At 40.5% G+C, this 19,748-nt stretch overlaps 1 protein-coding gene across 1 annotated transcript in view; it reads left to right on the plus strand.

The window, feature by feature from the left end:
* Positions 1–18,545, plus strand: part of VPS4B (vacuolar protein sorting 4 homolog B) — a 32,781-nt gene extending 14,236 nt beyond the window's left edge. The window contains exons 5-11 of the mRNA XM_074944962.1: positions 96–215; positions 749–905; positions 2,779–2,927; positions 3,099–3,180; positions 5,780–5,999; positions 13,652–13,792; positions 17,605–18,545. Of these exons, the coding sequence (XP_074801063.1) occupies positions 96–215; positions 749–905; positions 2,779–2,927; positions 3,099–3,180; positions 5,780–5,999; positions 13,652–13,792; positions 17,605–17,706 (971 nt within the window). The 3' untranslated portion in view covers positions 17,707–18,545. The remainder of the gene's footprint in view (positions 1–95; positions 216–748; positions 906–2,778; positions 2,928–3,098; positions 3,181–5,779; positions 6,000–13,651; positions 13,793–17,604) is intronic.
* Positions 18,546–19,748: the final 1,203 nt, after the last annotated feature.

Genomic DNA, 19,748 nt, shown 5'->3' on the forward strand with positions numbered 1-19,748 from the left:
GTGAACAGGGTCCAAGATTTTAATTCTTGCTTATGACAGCAGAGGCTCTTTGACAGAATGTACCTTCCTAGTTTATCTGGTCTCTTATTTTATAGGTGCCATTGTTATGGAGCGACCAAATGTAAAGTGGAGTGATGTTGCTGGTCTTGAAGGAGCCAAAGAAGCACTTAAAGAGGCAGTGATATTGCCCATTAAATTTCCTCATCTGTTTACAGGTGAAATAAATTTAATATACATTCTTGGTTCTAAAGGTTGCAGTTTGGGGGAGAGGTGTGGCTGGTGAGGTGTGAGAAGTATTTTACACTGTCATCATGGTGACCTATGTCTAGGTGTCCTCTAAGAGCTTCTATTCCATAGTCTGGTGGGATGTGTATGCTGGGATGGTGGGAGCAATTGGGGAATTGTATTGGGAGAAAGGAGAAGTTGGTTCAAGAACAACTCATCTCACATGGTAACTTTAAATACAGTGATGTGATAAGCTGTATTTCTCTTACACGTTTCCTAACTTTGGGAAACTGATGATTGGTATAGTTTATTAATAAAGCAACAAGTTATATATGAATCTAAATTATGTAAATACAACAGATACCAACTTCTTTCAACTGAAAAAGTGAATAAATATATAAACAATTTTACAAGCTTGGATGAGGTTTCATTTTTCTACCAAGTTCTATACCAACCTGATCCTTGTATCAGAATTCTTCAGGCAAGTCCTTTTTTCTTTTCTTTTAAAATATAACTCTCGTAGGAAAGAGAACACCTTGGAGAGGAATTCTTCTTTTTGGGCCACCAGGAACAGGAAAATCTTTCTTGGCAAAAGCTGTGGCAACAGAAGCCAACAACTCTACATTCTTCTCAGTATCCTCCTCTGACCTTGTCTCAAAATGGTTAGGAGAGAGTGAAAAGTAAGTAGCTCAGTTGAATTTTTTTTTACACTAAATGGTTTTATTTGGTTCTGAAACACTGCAATCTGTCAGCTGAGGTTCAAGAATGTAATCACTACTATTTTCTTTTTGCAAATATTTGTACAACTTCACGATGCTTTCAAAAGTAGGTAAAATTTGAGGTAGTTTGTATACTAGAGCTGGCCCGAAACTCAGAATTTCAGGGTTTTGAAAAATTTTAGTGATTTTGAAATTTTCCATGAATGGGGAATTCAGAAAATTTTTGCTTTGTAAATGTCAAAACATGGTGTTTTTGTAATGAAATATTTTCCCAGAGATCACTGGCAGTTCCTGAGTGAACAGACTTCATTCTTGTCTAGTTCACTCTGGAGCTGTTGGGGATTAAGGGATTGGCAGCTCCTGGGCAGCCTGCCATGTGGGCTGCCTGACTTCACAGCCTGGGGAACCAGATGCCCTGAGAGTCTTCCAGGCTCTTGGGTCAGCGGCAGGGAGCTCAGTGGCAGAAGTCCACATGATGGGGCTGTAGACTCGAACCCAGGTTCCTGCCAGTCATTTGATGAAAGTTTTGTAAAAACCCAATCTTTTCCTGAAACATCTCAGGTTCACAAGCCAGCACGTTTCTTGGAAAATTTCTGGCAGGCTGTATTGTATATGTCTCATTAAAATGAACCAAAAAAGGAAACTTAAGTTTCTTCCCAACATCAACCTTGACTCTCTCTTCTACAGCTGTGCATGAAAAGAGGGTCTTCACTATATGTGGTCCTTGGTGTGGATCCTTTAGTATGAGGATCATTTTTCTCCCTCCTGTCTTGTAGCAAAACTTGGGAGATTTATTAAAAGTGAACTTCAAAGGAAAAAAATGGTAAATATTGGCTAACTATTTTTGCTTTTTTAATGTGTACAAACAAAGTCTGAAGGGCTTCCTGGGAAAAAGCTCTTGAATTTTTTTTTTTTTTTTTTTTTAAGAGCAAGAAATGTAGGTCTTGCCCATTTTATTTTTCCAGGAAGAATTCATAGATGATAGAAGAACTTGCAAGCTTATCACACCAGAAATTCTGAGGAAGTTAAATCTGAGAGGAAAAGTCTGTCATTTACTGTTAAAAATGCACAAATTTTAAACACTTTAAATATTCCTGTAATTCATATCAGTTGAGTCAGGGTTACTGGTGGCGATGGAAAAGCAGGAAAGATATAAAGCCCCCAGGTTGACTTTTTTGGGAGAATTAGAGAGAGTCATTTTTTCACTTGTAAATTGAACAAATTTGAGAGACAGACCTGGTATCTGACACCATTTTTAGCCACTTTTCAAAGCTTTACCTGACACTTCTCTGTTTTAAATTATTGGCATCAACTTTTATATTGATCAGATTTTTTCCTGAACAAATAAATATGAAAATGTGTAAGATCTCAGGCATATCAACCCTTCTGGCTACTTCCTTCACCTAAAGAGAACTAATGTGCTACCAGATACAGTATTTACAGAAGTCATTATTCAGTATTACTCTTTCAAAGTTTCTTGAGTTGGTTATATTACATTAAATATGTAACAGAACAACAAGTCTGTTTCTTCGTTTTCTGCCCAGCTTGTAAAGGACCGAAAGCAAACATGAACAGATCTTTCACTAGCTAGAGCATGACTGAAGCACCATACTTTATAGTCCTCATTTCCCTCCAGCATTGCCAGATGACTTTGATTAGAGGGAAGCACCATTTACAGAGCTAAAGAACTTTGCCTCTTGAGGATCCTCAACTGCTTACTTAACATCATGATTATGAACCTTGATTCCTTATACTGTGGTAAACTTGATATGATGCAGTACAATAATATTGACTTGCTGTATTCTCATGGAAGATAACTTAATTTTTTTTCTAGATTAGTGAAAAATTTATTCCAGCTTGCCAGAGAAAACAAACCTTCTATTATCTTCATTGATGAGATAGACTCTCTGTGTGGATCAAGAAGTGAGAATGAAAGTGAGGCTGCTAGACGAATTAAAACAGAATTCCTAGTTCAGATGCAAGGTAAGATTAATGGCATTAAGGAACAGTTAATTAAAGCAATTAATATCAGTTTTGGCTTTTTTGACACACAGTTTAGGTAAGATTACTGAAGATAATTTGTAGTTTTTCAAGATGTTTTCAAATGCTTTAAAAAAGTGTTTATATTATTAAATATTACCTGTTCTGGTGTAGGGGTTGGTGTAGACAATGAAGGAATCTTGGTTTTGGGAGCTACAAACATACCCTGGGTTCTGGATTCTGCTATCAGGAGAAGGTAATTTTATAACAAAATGTGTATTGTCCAGTAAAATATGCAACTTCACACTGTACAGCACAAAGTGTTAGGTTTTTTCAATTCACTAATGATTAGGTGGTGGCTTAATCTGTGAATGTTCGGAAATACTATCCTGCTTTAACTACCTTGTATGGGAGACCTGAAGATCTATACACTGAAAAACTCTCCAATTAATTTATAGTAGATCCTGAATGTGTGGGCAGGGGGTCCTGTGGTCACCTTAAATAATACCAGTCAGACCAATATTTGGTTGCATGCAGTATGTGCTGGTGCCATGTAGGTCTCTGCCCCTTTATCTCCCTCTTCTCACATGCACGGAGTTCTGAGTTTACCTCCGTTGAAAACACCTACTTCATCTAGTCTTGAGGCTTTCTTGAGCAGAGAATGGCAATTATGCTGAAGTGCATTCAAATGAGAGAAGCTAATTTTCTGGTCTCTGTAAGTATGGTAAAGGGCCAGTGCATGGACTTGTTGCACCACATACCCCCTAGCTCAGTGGTTTTCAAACTGCGAGTCGCGACCCAGTACTGGGTCACGGAATGTAAGGCACTGGGTCGCAGTGGCTCTGGTCAGCACCGCCAACCGGACCGTTAAAAGTCCCGTTGCGGTGCTGCCCAGCCAAGGCAGGCTAGTCCCTACCTGTTCTGACACCGTGCTGCGCCCTGGAAGCGGCCAGCAGCAGGTCCAGCTCCTAGGCCCCGGAGGTGGGCCACAGGGCTCTGTGCACAGCCTCCACCCCAAGCACTGGCTCTGCTGTGGGGGAAGAGTAAGAGGGGGCGGTGCCTGTGGGAGAGAGCCACACAGAGCTGGACCTGCTGCTGGCTGCTTCGGGGGGCGCAGTGCAGTCTGCGACGCCAGGACAGGCAGGAATCCTGCCTTAGCACCCCCATTGCGCTGCTAACTGGGAGCTGCCCGAGGTAACCCCGCACCCCAAACCCTGAGCTCCTCAAAATCCAGAGCCCCCTTCTGCACCCCAAACCCCTCATCCCCAGCTCCATACTAGAGCCTGCACCCTCAGCCCAGAGTCCTGACCCTGTCCCACACCCCTGCCCCAGCCATGAGTCCCCCTCCCACCCAGAGCGCCATCCTGCACCCCAAACCCCTCATCTCTGGCCCCACCCAGCAGCCCTTACCCCCGCACTCCAACCCTCTGCCCCAGCCCTGAGCCCCTCCCACACCCCAAACCTCTCATCCCCAGATCAGTTGGGTCGTGGGCATCAACAATTTTCTTTAACTGGGTCACCAGAAAAAAAGTTTGAAAACCACTGCTCTAGCTAATATTTTGTGGCAACTTTTCCAGCATTGAAAAATGAGACTACATTGTGCTTTGCGTGCATGCATTTTGGGGAAATAATCCCAGCAGTCTAAGAACAATAGTCACTGTACTTATCAGGGAGAACTGCAGTTCTGAATCCTCCTAGTGATACCATATCAGGAGGAAGGCTTGATTAAGGTACCAAAATTTGTAGCAGAGTCTCGCTGAACATGCCCTGAAGTTACATTTCAGTTGATGAACTTTATTTAAAATAGATTTGTAAACTTAAGAGACATTAATAATGGTTGTTCAGCCATACTTTGGTTAATTGAGCAAAAAAGCTGTTTTGACACTCCACACCTCAAAAATATTGAAGGGATTTTTGTCCCTTGAGCTTCTTCTAGAAACAAAATCTGTCTGCTGTGACTAAGGGTTCGTCTACATGGAGATTTAGTGGGCAACAAATCAGGGTGTAAATCTACAGCTCAGTAACTGGTAGTGTGGACCCTGCTACCATGCATTATGGGCACATCTACTGTACAGGGGAGGGATGTGATTCCCCTGCTTGTGTACACATGCTCTTACCACGCTGTGGCTAATATAAACAACAGCATAGCCAGGGTAGCATGGGTAGCAGCAGCAGAAGCCCAGCCTAGAACTGTTGAGTACTTACTCTGCGGTTTCAGGGAGGGTACGTATGCTGCATGGCTAAGCTGTCCCTCCACGGCCGCTACCTATGCTACCGTGGCTACGCTGCTGTTTATAGTCAGGCTAGCTTGATAAGAGCTAGTGCAAATACGGGTACCTGAGCAGGGGAGTCCCATCTGTGCCCTGTAGCTGGAGCCCAAAAGTTACATAGTATGCTTTGATGTACTGCTGTTTCAAACATAAAGCACACTGTGGAACTTCTACTGCATGGTAGCAGGGTCCATGTGACCAGTTAGTGTGTGGCAAGCTAGTGCACTATAGATTCATGCCCCTGCTTGCCATGCACTAAATCTCTATGTAGACATGCTGCAAGCATGGGATAATTTCAAACCCCTGGGAAGATTTCTCAGTCATGAAAAGGAAGAAACGGGGTTATAATATTCTGAATGTAATTTTAATTAGTGATTGCTACTATGGATGTTACAGTACTTTTTTTAGCAGACTTATAAAATAGTGCTAAGATTCCCCACACTCACTTCATGCGCGCACACACTCTTAAAGCTGTAATGCTCAGATTGCTTCCCTATTCCTTCTAGTTCTGTTAGACCATTTGCATAAACTGCTTTCCATCGAGTACCTGCAAGAGTCAGTGTTTGTGGCTTTTTTTAAATTAAGGTTTGAGAAGCGTATTTATATTCCTTTGCCTGAGGACCATGGTAGGACTGCTATGTTTAAGCTTCACCTTGGGAGCACCCCAAACAGCCTGACAGAATCAGACTATCGAGAGCTTGGAAAGAGAACGGATGGCTATTCTGGTGCTGACATAAGCATCATTGTTCGCGATGCACTGATGCAGCCTGTTAGGAAAGTGCAATCAGCCACTCACTTTAAAAAAGTAAGTATGTAAAAAAAAAAAAAAAAAGCGGAAATTCCAACTCTTAATTTCTAGAGTTCAAATCTCCTTTTATTTTGAAATTTCTGGCAATTGAGCTTTTAACTTCTGATTAATTAATATTACTTGTATGTGAATTTTCATATGTTTTTAATCTATGAAAAGAATGTACATGCTAGGACAAAGAGCTTTTCTCTTAGCTCTGTTTCAGAGAACTGGTCTGGGCATGGAACAGGAATCCAGGAGTCTGTAACTTGTATTCCTGACTGACAAATTTCCTCTGACTGCTGCTTAAAGGGACACCACCGACTTTGGAATCATCCACTTAAAACCCACGTTAAAAGTAGCTAACTTCAGGTGTTAACATCTTCCCTGAGCTTCATGAGAATTGGCAAAGGCTTTTATATTTGCACTTTTCTGTTGTATTTCTCTTCCCTGTTGCTATAAGAAAAGCCTATGCAGATGGTAATTGCTTATACATGAGCACTGAAAAATCTGAAAAGTAAATAAACAGGAAAAAATAAATAAATAAAATAAATTTCTCCATCTTTAAACTCTAACAGTCTTAGGTGTTGGGACAGTAATGCTTTAAAATATTTTGAGTGACTTTTTTTAAGTTGATGTCACCTGAGCGCTCTGAGCAGGGACTGTATCTCACTATTTGGACAGCACCTAACATCTTGTGGATTACTGCCTCAGCACTTAACACGCAGCGGTACAATGAAAGGACTTTTAAAACTGCCATGGGATTCCATGTATATTGTCTTGCAAGGATTTCTATATCAAATACAGTCCATTTAAAAATGATTTTTCTAACTGTTGGACTTGCAAGCTCAGCCTGAGCTGAAAGTCAGCTGGGTTCTTTCCATCTCACAATGCTACCAAATCCTACAGGCCAAATTAGGTCTGTTACATCTGTAGAACTCCTCTGCCTTTACAGAATTTTCCCAAGTGTTACTGATTGGGACTTAGTAACTAATTCTGTTGATGCACAAAATGGAATAGAGTTCAGCTTGCCCACCTAGCTTGGTTGTGCAGTGCTAAAAGGAATTTAAAAACCTTACAAATCTTTTTTGTCAATATAGTCAGAACTATACCTTCTGCATATACGCTAGAAGCAGATCTATTGAGTAAGGTAGTGCTGTTCTTTCTATAGAATCCCTTTTCAGGGTAGAACTATACTTAAATTATTTATATTTCTGATACAAATTTTGTTTTGTAGCTGTTATATAAGTTTCTGGTAGATTTAATTTAAGCTTCTCTGCACAGGTGCACGTTCTCTTCCTTTAGCAAAAGTAAAATCTCATTTAACATTTTTTTGCTTTTGAAAGCATAGTTTTCCTGTTTCTCTCAGAAAACAGATCTGTTGTCAAGATGGTGAAGGAATAGGGCTTCATTTAACTTGTATGTGGTAGCAGTTCTGCCACTCTTGAGAGGCAGACATCTCCAGACGTCCCGTTTTTAAAGGGACAGTCCCGTATTTAAGCCCTCCTGCAGCTGTCCCAACTTTTTTCTTAAAAATGGGCCAATTGTCTCATACTTTGTCTCCTTCTCCTTTCTCTTCCCCCTCCCGTCCCATCCCGTGCCCTGGGTTCTTCCCCCAAGGAGTGCGGAGCTGCTACGTCCCCTAGGCACCCTCCCCTGTTGAGCCTCCTCTCTCTGGCTAGGTTTGCTGAAGGCCCTGCAGTCAGGTTCCTTGGTCCCTGGTGCACAATGCATCCTTAGGGCTTAACCGCTTCCTGCCTGCACTATAGCCGGTGGACAGGAGGCAGCTGGGTTATGTCGGTTGCCTGCAGCAGCCTAGAAGTGTTAGCTGCCTTTCGACATTGTGCGGGCAGGAAAGGAAAAGCTGCTTCCAGCCACAGGGGAGGGGGATAGAAGAGATGAGCTCTGCAAGGATACGGACCAGGTCATCCCTTCCCCGCATCCTCCTCCCCTGTGGCTGGAAGCAGCTCCCGTCCCTTCCCTCCTACGCAGTGTGAAAAGCTGTTGCTGGCCACATGCTGGGGTGAATCCTGGCAGAAATCTTGTGAGGGGGGCATGTGACCCTGCGTGTGCCCCCCCCACATGTTGCCTCAGGAAGACACAGCGCCAGGTACCAGGAGAGGCAGGTCCGTCCTGGGGGCCCAGCTAGGCATGGAGGGTGGAGAGCGCTGGGCAGGGAGGGTCGGTTCGGTCTCACACACCCATGTGAGAGAGATGTACTGGAATGTGTGTGTGTGTCACCTCTCCCCATGTGAACCCATAATCCTTAAAGATAAAAAGGTAAATAAAAAGAATCCAGATATGCAGTATTTCCTTTTTAACAAGGGCTCTGTTAACTTGATGTTAGTTTGTACTGCATAGTTCTGATTGATTGCCATTGAACTCGGTTGAATATGAGAAATTTTACCAGGTGTCCCATATTGAGCATAGGGAAATATGGTCAGCCTAGAGGGTAGTGTCTTCTGTTCAAATTAGAAAAACTTTTATTAGATGGAAATTAATTCACACACGGTGAGTTTTCTTAGTAAAGCCTAAATTAAACTGAACTGCTACAATTATTTCTGGTTGAAGCTAGGGTTCTCATCCTGTATCACCTTCAAAGTAATACATTCAGCCTCACAACACCTATGGCAAGGAGGGAGATATTCCTATATTTACAGATGAAGAAATTGAAGCACTGTTGTTAAGGCTCCATGTACACTACAAAAATTGTATTGAAGATATAGTTGTCCCTCACCTAATTAGAACACAGCTGAAATTTGTAAGATGCATTGGCCTCAGACATGATTTTAGACTCATTTATCTGACCCATTGCAACATATTAGGTCCAGGCCACACTAAACATTTTAATTGTGCTGTAACTAGGTAACAGTGGATTGTGGATTGTAAACAGGCCCCAAATTATTTTCCCTGGGTCACAAAGGAAGTGTAAGGCAGAGATGGGAATAGACCTCTGGTCTCCACTCCCATTCCTTCTCTAATAAAGACCACACTTCATCTGTGACCTTGTATTTGTTCACGCCTAACAGTGACAATTATAGTAGCCTTAAACCCTGAATAGAACCACATTTAGTTCTTTCAGGAATGGTAGCAGCTAAGTGGTCAATAGTACCAAAGGCTGCTAACAGATCTGATAATGAGCAGGAGAACATATTTAGATTCCATCACCATGAATAGACTGCTAACCTAAGGAATCAACAGCTTTTTTTCCATGTGATACACCCTGACTGCTGTACTCCAGATTTAACTGGAAATGCCATATTCTGATGGTGGATAAACATTGATATTTTAAAAATAAATTACATAAGTACATTTACCTTTTTAAAATAAAACTATTTTAAATATGAAATTATGATGACCTATGTTAAGGACTAAACTGTCACTCTAATCTATTAAATTTTTTTTATATAATTAAGCGGAAGGTGCTGGAGTCTTAAAGTAAAACTGGTGAAAGTTACTGGTTGAGCACCTGGAATCAGAATTTGTTAGTTTCAAATGCAAAACAAGTTTTAATAATTGTTTTTCCCATGTATACAGCACAATTAAGGAAGTTTTATTTAACTAGTAAAAAAAAATTAAATATGGAGTTCATTTTTAATTGAAATCCAACTTCTTTCTAAATATAGCTTGACACAATAAAAATCTAATAAATGAGAAATGCATTAGTCACCATTTTCTAACATAATAAAAAGGTACAAAATTAAGACTCTGAATTAAATGTAAGTAAAGCTATACGGTTCCTTCAGTAACCATGTATAGTATATCCTGATTAGCAAAAAAAGAAAATGTAGTGTAAATACTCTATTTAGTTGTAAATCAACATGTTTTAATGGTCACTAGCTAATGAGGATCAACTTCTCCTTAGGAAAATAAGAAGTACAAATGCAAAACAACATTATTTAAATCAAGGTTTCCTGCTTGCTGATTTAAATCATAATTAAAATTGGTGATTTAAATTATCGATATACCCTGCTTTATCCCAGTGTTCTCCATAGCCTTCCCTATCCAAATGTTTTACCAGTGTGCTGGAGTGCTGCTTCAGGAAAAGCTTAGCCTATCTGCTCTGTTGTGCCTTCTGGGATACAGTTACCTTAATCATGGGTGTCAAAAGCTTAGCCTTATCAATTATTTGTATTATATTAGCTCACTGTGATTCTGATCAAGGCTTATAGGTTCTAAGTGCTGTACCAATACAGAGTAAGCCATTCCTAGCTCTGAAGAATGTACAGCCTATTTAGACGTATAGGCAGACTACCAAACAAAATATTCAATATGTCAAAAGTATGACTCATTAGTTACATTCCCCCCCAAATCCCTGTACTTTAAAAGCAGTTTGCATGTATTCTGAATTATTGAGGATGTATAATACAACAAATGACAATGTAAAATAGCATTGTCAGCACTACTTACTTAAAAATGTGAGGCACCTACTTACTTAAAAATGTGAGGCACCTAGTAAGTTAACTCTGGTCATATATATTTTGGATATATGACTGTGGAAATATATAAACTAGGGCTGTCAAGTGATTACAAAATTAATCTGGATTAATAACGTGATTAATCACACTGTTAAACAATAATAGAATACCATTTATTTAAATATTTTTGGGTGTCGTCTACATTTTCAAATATTGGTTTCAGTTATAACACACTACAAAGTGTACATTGCTCACTTAATATTTATTTTTTGTTACAAATATTTGCACTGTAAAAAGCAAAAGAGATAGTATTTTTCAGTCCACCTAATACAAGTACTGTAGTGCAATCTTTTTATCATGAAAATTGAATTTTAAAAGGTAGAATTATGTACAAAAAAACTGCATTCAAAAATAAAACAATGTAAGACTTTAGAGCCTACAAGTCCACTCAGTCCTATGTCTTGTTCAGCCAATTGCTCAGACAAACAAGGAGATAATGCTGCCTGCTTCTTGTTCACGTCACCTGAAAGTGAGAGCCGTTGTAGCCGGCGTTGCAAAATATTTACATGCTAGATGCACTAAAGATTCATATGTCCTTTCATGCTTCAACCACCATTCCAGAGGACATGCATCTATGCTGATGACAGGTACTGCTCGATAACAATCCAAAGTAGTGCAGACCAACAAATGTTCATTTTCATTATCTGAGTCAGATGCCACCAGCAGAAGGTTGATTTTCTTCTTTTGGGGGTTTGGGTTCTGTAGTTTCTGCAGCAGAGCGTTGTTCTTAAGACTTCTGAAAGCATGCTCCACAGCTTGTCCCTCTCAGAGTTTGGAAGGCACTTCAGTGTCTTAAACTTTGGGTTGAGTGCCGTAGCTATCTAAATCTCACATTAGTAGCTTCTTTGCATTTTGTCAAATCTGCAGAAAAAGCATTGTTAAAATGAACATGTGCTGAGTCATCATCCAAGACTCCTAGAACAAATAATACATGGCCAAATGTAGGTAAAATAGAGCCGGAGACGTACAATTCTCCCCCAAGGAGTTCAGTCACAAATTTAATTAACGTTGTTTATTTGTTTGTTTTTTTTTAAATGAGCGTCGTCAGCATGGAAGCATGTCCTCTGGAATTGTGGCCGAAGCATACAAATGTTTTGCATGTCTGGAACGTAAATACCTTGCAGTTCCGGCACAAAAGTGCCATACGAATGCCTGTTCTCACTTTCTGGTGACATTGGAAATAAGAAGTGGGCAGCATTATCTCCCATAAATGTAAACAAACTTTCTGTCTTCATGATTGGCTGAATGAGAAGTAGGACTGAGTGGACTTGTAGGCTCCCAAGTTTTACATTGGTTTTGAGTGCAGTTATGTAACAACAAAAAATCTACATCTATAAGTTGCATTTTCACGATAAAGAGATTGCACTATAGTACTTGTATGAGGTAAATTGAAAAATACTGTGTATCATTTTTACAGTGCACATATTTCTAATCAAAAATAATATAAAGTGAGCAGCGTACACTTTGTATTCTGTGTCTGTAATTGAAATCAATATATTTGAAAATGTAGGAAAACATCCAAAATAGTTAATAAATGTCAATTGGTATTCTATTTAACAGTGCAATTAAACTGCAATTAATCGCAGTTAATTTTTTTGAGTTAATTGCGTGAGTTAACTGTGAGTAATCCATAGCTAGGTTCCCTGTAAGCTGCACAGCTGCGCAGCAGGCTATTTAGGGCCACGCAGGTCACCCGGCCCCTTCAGAGGTGCCAGGGAGAGGAGCCCCTCCCCAGGCCCACCGGAACTGCCGCAGTTGGGGAGAGGTGCCCCTCCCCGGCCCAGTCCAGGCCTGCCAGAGCTGCCATGGCTGGGGAGAGGTGCCCCTCCCCCAGCCTGGTCCAGCCCAGCCCCCCTGGATCTGCTGGGGAGAGGAGCCCTTCCCCCAGCCGAGCCCCACTGTAGCTGCAGTGGGGGGAAGAGGCACCCCTCCACCCAGTCCAGGTGCTGCTGTGGAGTGACAGCTGGGGGGAATCCTCTCTCTCTCCCTCCCCCTGCTGTAGCCCCAGGGCAGCCTGCACCTCAAACCCTCATCCCAGAGCCCTCTCCACCCCGCACACCAACCCTCTGCTCCAGCCCTGAGCCCCTCATTCCCAGCCTCACCCCAGAGCCCACACCCCCAGCCAGAGCCTCACCCCACCGCACACCAACCCTCTTCCTCAGCCCTGAGCCCTCTCCCACACTCCAAACCTCTTGGCCCCACCCCGCCACATGAATTTTTTTATGTGCACCAATATGGAGGTGATTTGTCACACATCACCTCCACATTGGTGCACATAACAAAATTCGTTCCACACATGAGTGGGAAAAATTAGAGGGAACACTGATCAACAGGCCTAGTATAAACATTACTTTTTTCCCCCCACTAGATGGCCCCACTTTCCATCTCAAGTTCTGTAATGCAGGAGCTAGAAAGCGGCTCAGAAGACTCTGTGGAGCAGTAGCTCAGTGTTTAGAAGGGACCTCTGCGGATTTCCCATCTGCTATGCACTCTAGGATGACTGTCCAGATGTTATGGGAAGGCTGATAGTGCTGGGTGATCTGCCCCTACTATTACCAGAAAGTGGGAACGGTGTCAGCTGTAACCTTGGCGCTCTCAGCATTTCCCTAATCCAGTTTATAGATTTGTATAGTTGCTTCTGAGAAGTGCTTCAAGCAACTTTTGGCACTGAGAGTCATCTACAAGAACTTAGACCTTACCCAACCCCAAAAGAAGCGGGGTAAGATAAGATTTCCCTGAAGTGACCTTTATGTTCAGCTGTGGCTGCCACCACCCTCATGGTCAAAAAAGATCTGGCTTCTGTTTCACAGGACTTCAGCAAGAAAGTGGAGCCTACTAGTGGGAGGGAAGTCAGACTAAAAAGAGGGCACTCTTTTCAAATAAGGCCAAAATTTATTTCAATTGTCAAGAACCTCATATGCTTCAAATGTAGTTAGGTTTTATGTTTTCAAAAAGTGTTAATATGTACTAACGAGTGGTTTACCAATAGTGAACCTTTTGGAAGGTGCGAATAAAATAACTTCCCCCTCTCCCACTCCTTGCACAGTAAATAGTGAAAAGTTCTCTCAACATCGATTACTTTCTGTAGCAAATAATGTATTGACTGGCACTTGGGGTTTTTTAAGCTTCTGTCTGTGGTCTATAAGTTTTTCTAAAATGCTTCACTCGTATGATTTTTTTTTTTATTTCCAGGTCAGAGCACCATCACTGACTAATCCAAATATTTTGGTAGAAGATATGCTTATGCCGTGCTCCCCAGGTGATCCTAATGCCATTGAAATGACCTGGATGGATGTCCCAGGGGATAAGCTGTTGGAGCCTGTTGTTTCCATGGTCAGAATTTTGTTTTTATTACGAAATGTGTTCCTTCATGCTTCATAGAACTCTATGATAATCTTAAAGCAAAGTTTTCCACACATGGGTGCTTGAAGCTAGGCACCTAAACTAGTGGCCTGGTTTCAGAAGGGCTGAGCACACCCATCAGCACTCAGTTAATCCCAGCATGCCATTTTAGTCATGAGTCTGGCACAGTTTGTTCAACAGTGCTGAGCTCTTTTTGTTATACAGAGCCAACTCTCCCCACGCTGACTTACAGCTTCCGTGTATTCATCCTGCCCATCTGCTGACAGGCAGCTAGAACCTCTCTGTGGTCAGCTGTTAATTGTCTGGTAGTCTACCAGACGGCTCCTACACTGTTCATCCCTGCTTTTCAGTGGTCCCTACCACCCAAACACCCCTCAGGTTCTTCCCCTCTGTTGTCACTGATTTTTCCATCACTGTCATCCCTGAATCTCAGGATTGTATTGCTTTATTGAGAGAATATAGTCAATTGTTATACTGTAGGCTGATGTTTACAGATCGAAAATGATGCTGAAAACTCCCATTATCAAATATAATCACTTGTCACAAAATTGTATATGTATATAATGGTAGTTGCAGTGGATTTTGCACAAAGGTGTGTGAGGACCCCCCCCCCCATTCCTTTACTCGTCTCTTTAAAATTTATTTTTAGTCTGGAGCATAGAATATATTTATCATGTGTAGAGAAACAACAATTCTCTCCTGTTTATAAAACAGATCATAGTCTTCGGCTCACTCAATTTCAGTTCAATCAATATAGCGAAATCTGTTACATGACACTTATTGGTGCCATTTTTTTTCCCAAAAATTGCAAGACCAGATCTATACAAAATAGTGGATATAAGTATATTTGGCTGGAGGGAGCGTTGATGAGAGATTTGAGCTGCCACTATACATGTTGTACCTATTCAAGTAGTGACTGAAAGAGTTTATCAGATCATCAGTGCTCATGAAATTTAAAAGTACTAGCTGGGGTATCTTAGCTACAACTTTTACTCAGAGTAAAAGTAGTCTGCACTGGGGAACTTTTAATTAGTAGTAGGTTTATCTCAGACTAAATAGGATTTAGCCCAAGGCACTTGGCAAGCAGCAGCCACCACATCCCTTGGCCCACACTGCTTCCCGCAGCCCCCATTGGCCTGGAACGGCAAACCGCGGCCAGTGGGAGCTGCATTCAGCCGAACTTGTGGACGCTGCAGGTAAACAAACCGTCTCGGCCCGCCAGCGGATTTCCCTGATGGGCCGTGTGCCACAGGTTGCCAATCCCTGGTATAGAACATTTAAAAACAAACTATTTTTCACCATGGATGTCTGACTTCTTGCATTTTACTGTCTGCATCAGAACTTCTATGTGAAACTGACCAGTCTAATTTTGCCATCCATTCTAATACAATTCTTTAGTGTTAAAAGCCTCTATAGTTGGAGTTAACCTTTTTAGCAACTAGCTCTTTACTTAGTTTTCAGTGCTTCTCCATCTCCTTTCTCAAAAACAAACAAAAACTAAAAATTAACACTAGCCGTATTGTGCACCTTCAATGGGTATTTGCATAAGTTATTCATACACAGATGTGTGTGCACACCCAATTTTGCAAGTCTAGCCCTGCATCTCGATGTGATGGTCTAACAGGATTTCTGTCTACCTTTTGGGCACTATGTAGAACTGGTGTGACACTTTGGAGACTACCCAGACTGGTAAAGGATTCTGTTTCCACCTGCCCTGGTACTTGGGGGCCTGTGTACTGTGCAGCTATGCTTCAGATCCCTGACATCAGTAGCCAGCCCATAAGCCTAAGGTGTCACCCTGGCTCTCCCTAGCCTACTTGCTCTTTTGCAAGGTGATACCAACAACCCTTCTAGTCCTGCGTCTCCCCACATATGTCCTCCCAGGTACTTGGACTTTTCCCCTGTGGTTCGTTGCCCCCAAAGGTGTGACACCAGCCCCCCAGAACTCAGTTCACCATGGCCTACACACGCCACACGGTTTGCCCAACAGAGACCTGTTTGGGACAAAAATGAACAAAAAGTTTTATTGAATAGAAAATCCACAGATCAAAGACAAAATAGTAAGGGAAAGCAAACATCTGACTCTCACAGAAAATAAACCTGAAGACAACCTCAGGCTTTACGCTTCTATATCAGATAAATTCCTTTTTCTAATACAAGTTACTTTTGCCTTAATGCAGTTTCCCAGCTATAGGAGCGATCCAGCATTCACAGACCACCTCGTGCCTTGAGACTGTCCCCCAGCTTCTGAATTAAAAAAAAACCCTCAGCTCAGTTCCAAGCCTGCCTTTAAAAGGGTTTTCCTTTTCTTTGTGTTTTTGTTCTCTCAGTCCATGATGATTCAAGGTTAATCACAGTTGTGAAATTTCCTCCTGATTTGATGTTGGGGAGCCACTGTGCTCTTTTCAACTTCGAGTTACTTCAGAGACTTTCCATTAACTGTAATGGCCCACCGTTGTCCTTTCCTGGTACTTGAAGGCCTAGTTACTTGAAGCCTGAACAACTGTTTTGGGAGGTGCCCCTCCACGCCGGAGTGCTCACCACCCTACTGTAAAGTATGGCTGAAGTTGCCGCACAGTTTTCTATATATACAAATACATGAATGTGTTTATGTATCTCATAATGATTGAGTGTAGCACACTACAAGATTTCATAAAAGACCTTACTCAATATACTTTTATAGTACAGTAACATTTCTATGCAATCAGTTGATTTAACTGCTTATTTTGGGGGTTCAAACCTTTTGTTCTCCCCTTGGGGTGTCTGGACCCAGATTGTTACAGATGGTATTGTTGAACGTATTTAAGGAACCCAAGTTCTTCTCTGGCAGCAATCCTATGTTTGTGTCTTTCAGTGTTAGAAATCAGCTCTTGTTCTTAATCAGATCAGGCATTAATGCCTTTTAAAGAGTAGTCAGTTAATTTTGTGATCATTGTCTGCAAAATAGTCCTGTTAACGTTTCATGTGTTTGGCAGTGTTTTTTAAATAATATGGTTTGTAATGTACCAACTCCAATCAGTACTACCTAGGATTGAAACTACAATTTTCTGTACTGAGTATTAGTAAGTGCCTTTTTATCTCCAGGATTCTGGCTTCATAGATAAACTTTTTCCCCTGTTTTAGCCTACGAAAAGCCGGTGTGTCATGGTGGTTGGCTGAATTGAAATGACACCGATATTAGCCTTTTGAGACTTGTAAAAACTGTTTTTGGTAATTGGAGAGGGTTTTCCTATCAGTCATGAATAGCTAAACTTTGCTAGATATCAGTTATAAAATATTTGTTTCATATACCAACACAGCATCTATTGTATTGTACCATGGCATGTACTTGAACACCTGATTTTTCCTCTCTTATATAAATTATTGTAGTTAAACTTATGATAGTGAGCAACAGTCGACAGACCCACCGTATGAAGTTGTTGTTCCCTTTCACTAAGCAATGACGAACCAAATTGTGTGCTGGTTACCAGAGCAGGTTAAACCTAAAAGTTTTACTGGCCAAGGTTTCACTGTTAGAAATGTCACTGATATACCTCTGTCTTTATTCATGGACCACATATTTTATGTTATGGAAAGTATGCATGTAAATGTTTTTGGCTCATTTATACTTTTGTATGACTTGTTACTTCCACGTTTCATGGCTGTCCCAGTTGAAGATTTTTTTCCAGTGTGCATATTAGCAGCACAATTATTGGATGTGATATTGTTGCTAATGTTGTGTTTATGAAACTACTTCTGTAGTTCTTAATATATTCATCTGTACTATTTTCTTTCTCTGACAGGGTGATATGCTAAGGTCACTAGCTAGCACAAAGCCAACAGTAAATGAACAGGATCTGGAAAAATTAAAGAAGTTTACAGAAGACTTTGGTCAGGAAGGCTAAACCAAAGACAGTTGTGGAACACTCAACCTTATGTTTTTTCTTTCATAGGTATTTTTGCCTCCTTATTGATGGCATTTCAAATAATTGCCAGTGAAAAAAATCACTTCCTTCTTACTTTGCACATGGAATAGAAAATATCTTTGCAAAGACCCTTTGAGCTTTTGTATTGTATTGTTTTCCTCAAATGTCTATTAAATGTCTACTGAGAGGTAATACTAAGAGTATAATTTTAGGATCCTATGGAAAAGCAAAAGTGATGTGGTAAATTGTATTTAAATATTAGAAATCTCTTAAAAGATTAGTTAAGTTTTACTAAATGTTAAATTTTAGGTAATATCTGGTAGGCCTGGCTATAAATTATTGATGAAGTCCCATTGGGCCCAACAATGAATGACCTTTTTTTGGTGTGGGAGAGGACGTGTGTAACTGTCAGGTGTTCTGAATGTCAATCAATTAGCCTGCACATTAATTGCTTTATTTTCAGTTAGATAAATACATCAAAATTTGCTAATAAATCAGATATTGCAGATGTACATGTCCTGTAAAATAGGTAAGCAAAGAACACTGTGATGGGGGCAAATATTTTGAACTTATGTAATGGCCAGTACTTATGATAAATACAGATATTGAACTGGTCCTTGGCTCTTTTTCTGGTATGCTGTGGTATTGCCTTAAAAAACAGCAAACTTTTGTTTTTTAATTCTACTAGCTGATAGACATCTGTCACTGTGCAATCTAGTAAAGACTCACTAAATTTAAGAATCTTGGAAGAAAGTTCTTCACTGATTTTTTTTTTTTTTTTAAATCCAGATTTACTTTCAGCGGGAGTTTTGACCAAACATACAGAATGTTTTAGAGTACTTGCATAAGATTACATAATTGAAGGCCTGCAAGATATAACCAGTCTTTGAATGTTGTAAGGGAGGTACTTCTGGAACTAACTTATAATCATATTTTCAGAACCTGGGAAATTTAGGGAGGAAGTAGTAAAAGGCTACAACTTTGAGATGATGGGCTAAATTGTCCTAAGTACCTCCTTTAATACAGTGCATAGCACGTATCAGTTTAATGCTTAAAGATTTTGACAATACCTCTCTAAACAAAATACACTAGTAGTAGCACGTTACTTTCAGTGACTTTTTCTAAAGGAGTATGGATTCTAAGATGTGCCTGAATGTAACTTACAACACTATAGTGTCAGCATTGAGTTTGTGCCTTGTAAGTTTGCACTGTAGATATGAAAGATCATTGAGGTATTTAGAATACAGTACATTCCATTATTACTGTAAAATTCTATCCCTGCATATGCTTTGTTTAACTTGCATTAAAAAAGTTTGCACATTTCATAGATATAATATATGGTCACTTTTTGATGGGTTTGGTTTTCTTTTATGTACATATTTTGTGTACTGTATAAATCATAGGACTGGTGAAATTTGCTGTGCTTAAATGAAGTAAAATGTCATAGTACAACTACTATATTCAGTTTATTCCTTCAGTATTTTCAAGGGGGCCTTGGACAAACTTTCTACTGCAGTTCATGGGTACAGTTTGCACTATTACACAGAAGCAATCTTAAGATATTTCTTATAATTCACATCGTACTGAAACTTCATTTCCTTTTCAATAATCTTTCACTGTCTGTATTGTATACACCCAAATTCCTTTTTACATCATTCACGTCAGTGAAGTAATTGTTCCTTTGTCTCACATTGCAGTCCGTGTGCATAATTCTAAATATTTACAACCCTGACAAAATTGTTTAGTTGTGGCGAGTGTTCTGTGTTCAATACTTCTGCTATAGCATTATCAACTTGCATTTCTTATTTGTAATGAGGTCCACAGATCCATGACATTGGGTATTGTGCTCCATGCAGCCTTGGAGGCAGGCTAGACTTGTCACTTGGAGGCAGGGAAACTGTGGCTCCATCTCTGAGAAACTGCCAAATTTCATCTGTTTCTCCAGCTGCAGGCAGGCAGACAGACCGGTTCCTCCCCAACCCACTTTAAGCCATTTTCTCCCTTTTTCTTTAAAATTTGCT

Source organism: Natator depressus, chromosome 2 (assembly GCF_965152275.1).
Source record: "Natator depressus isolate rNatDep1 chromosome 2, rNatDep2.hap1, whole genome shotgun sequence".
NCBI classification, from domain to species: Eukaryota; Metazoa; Chordata; order Testudines; family Cheloniidae; genus Natator; species Natator depressus.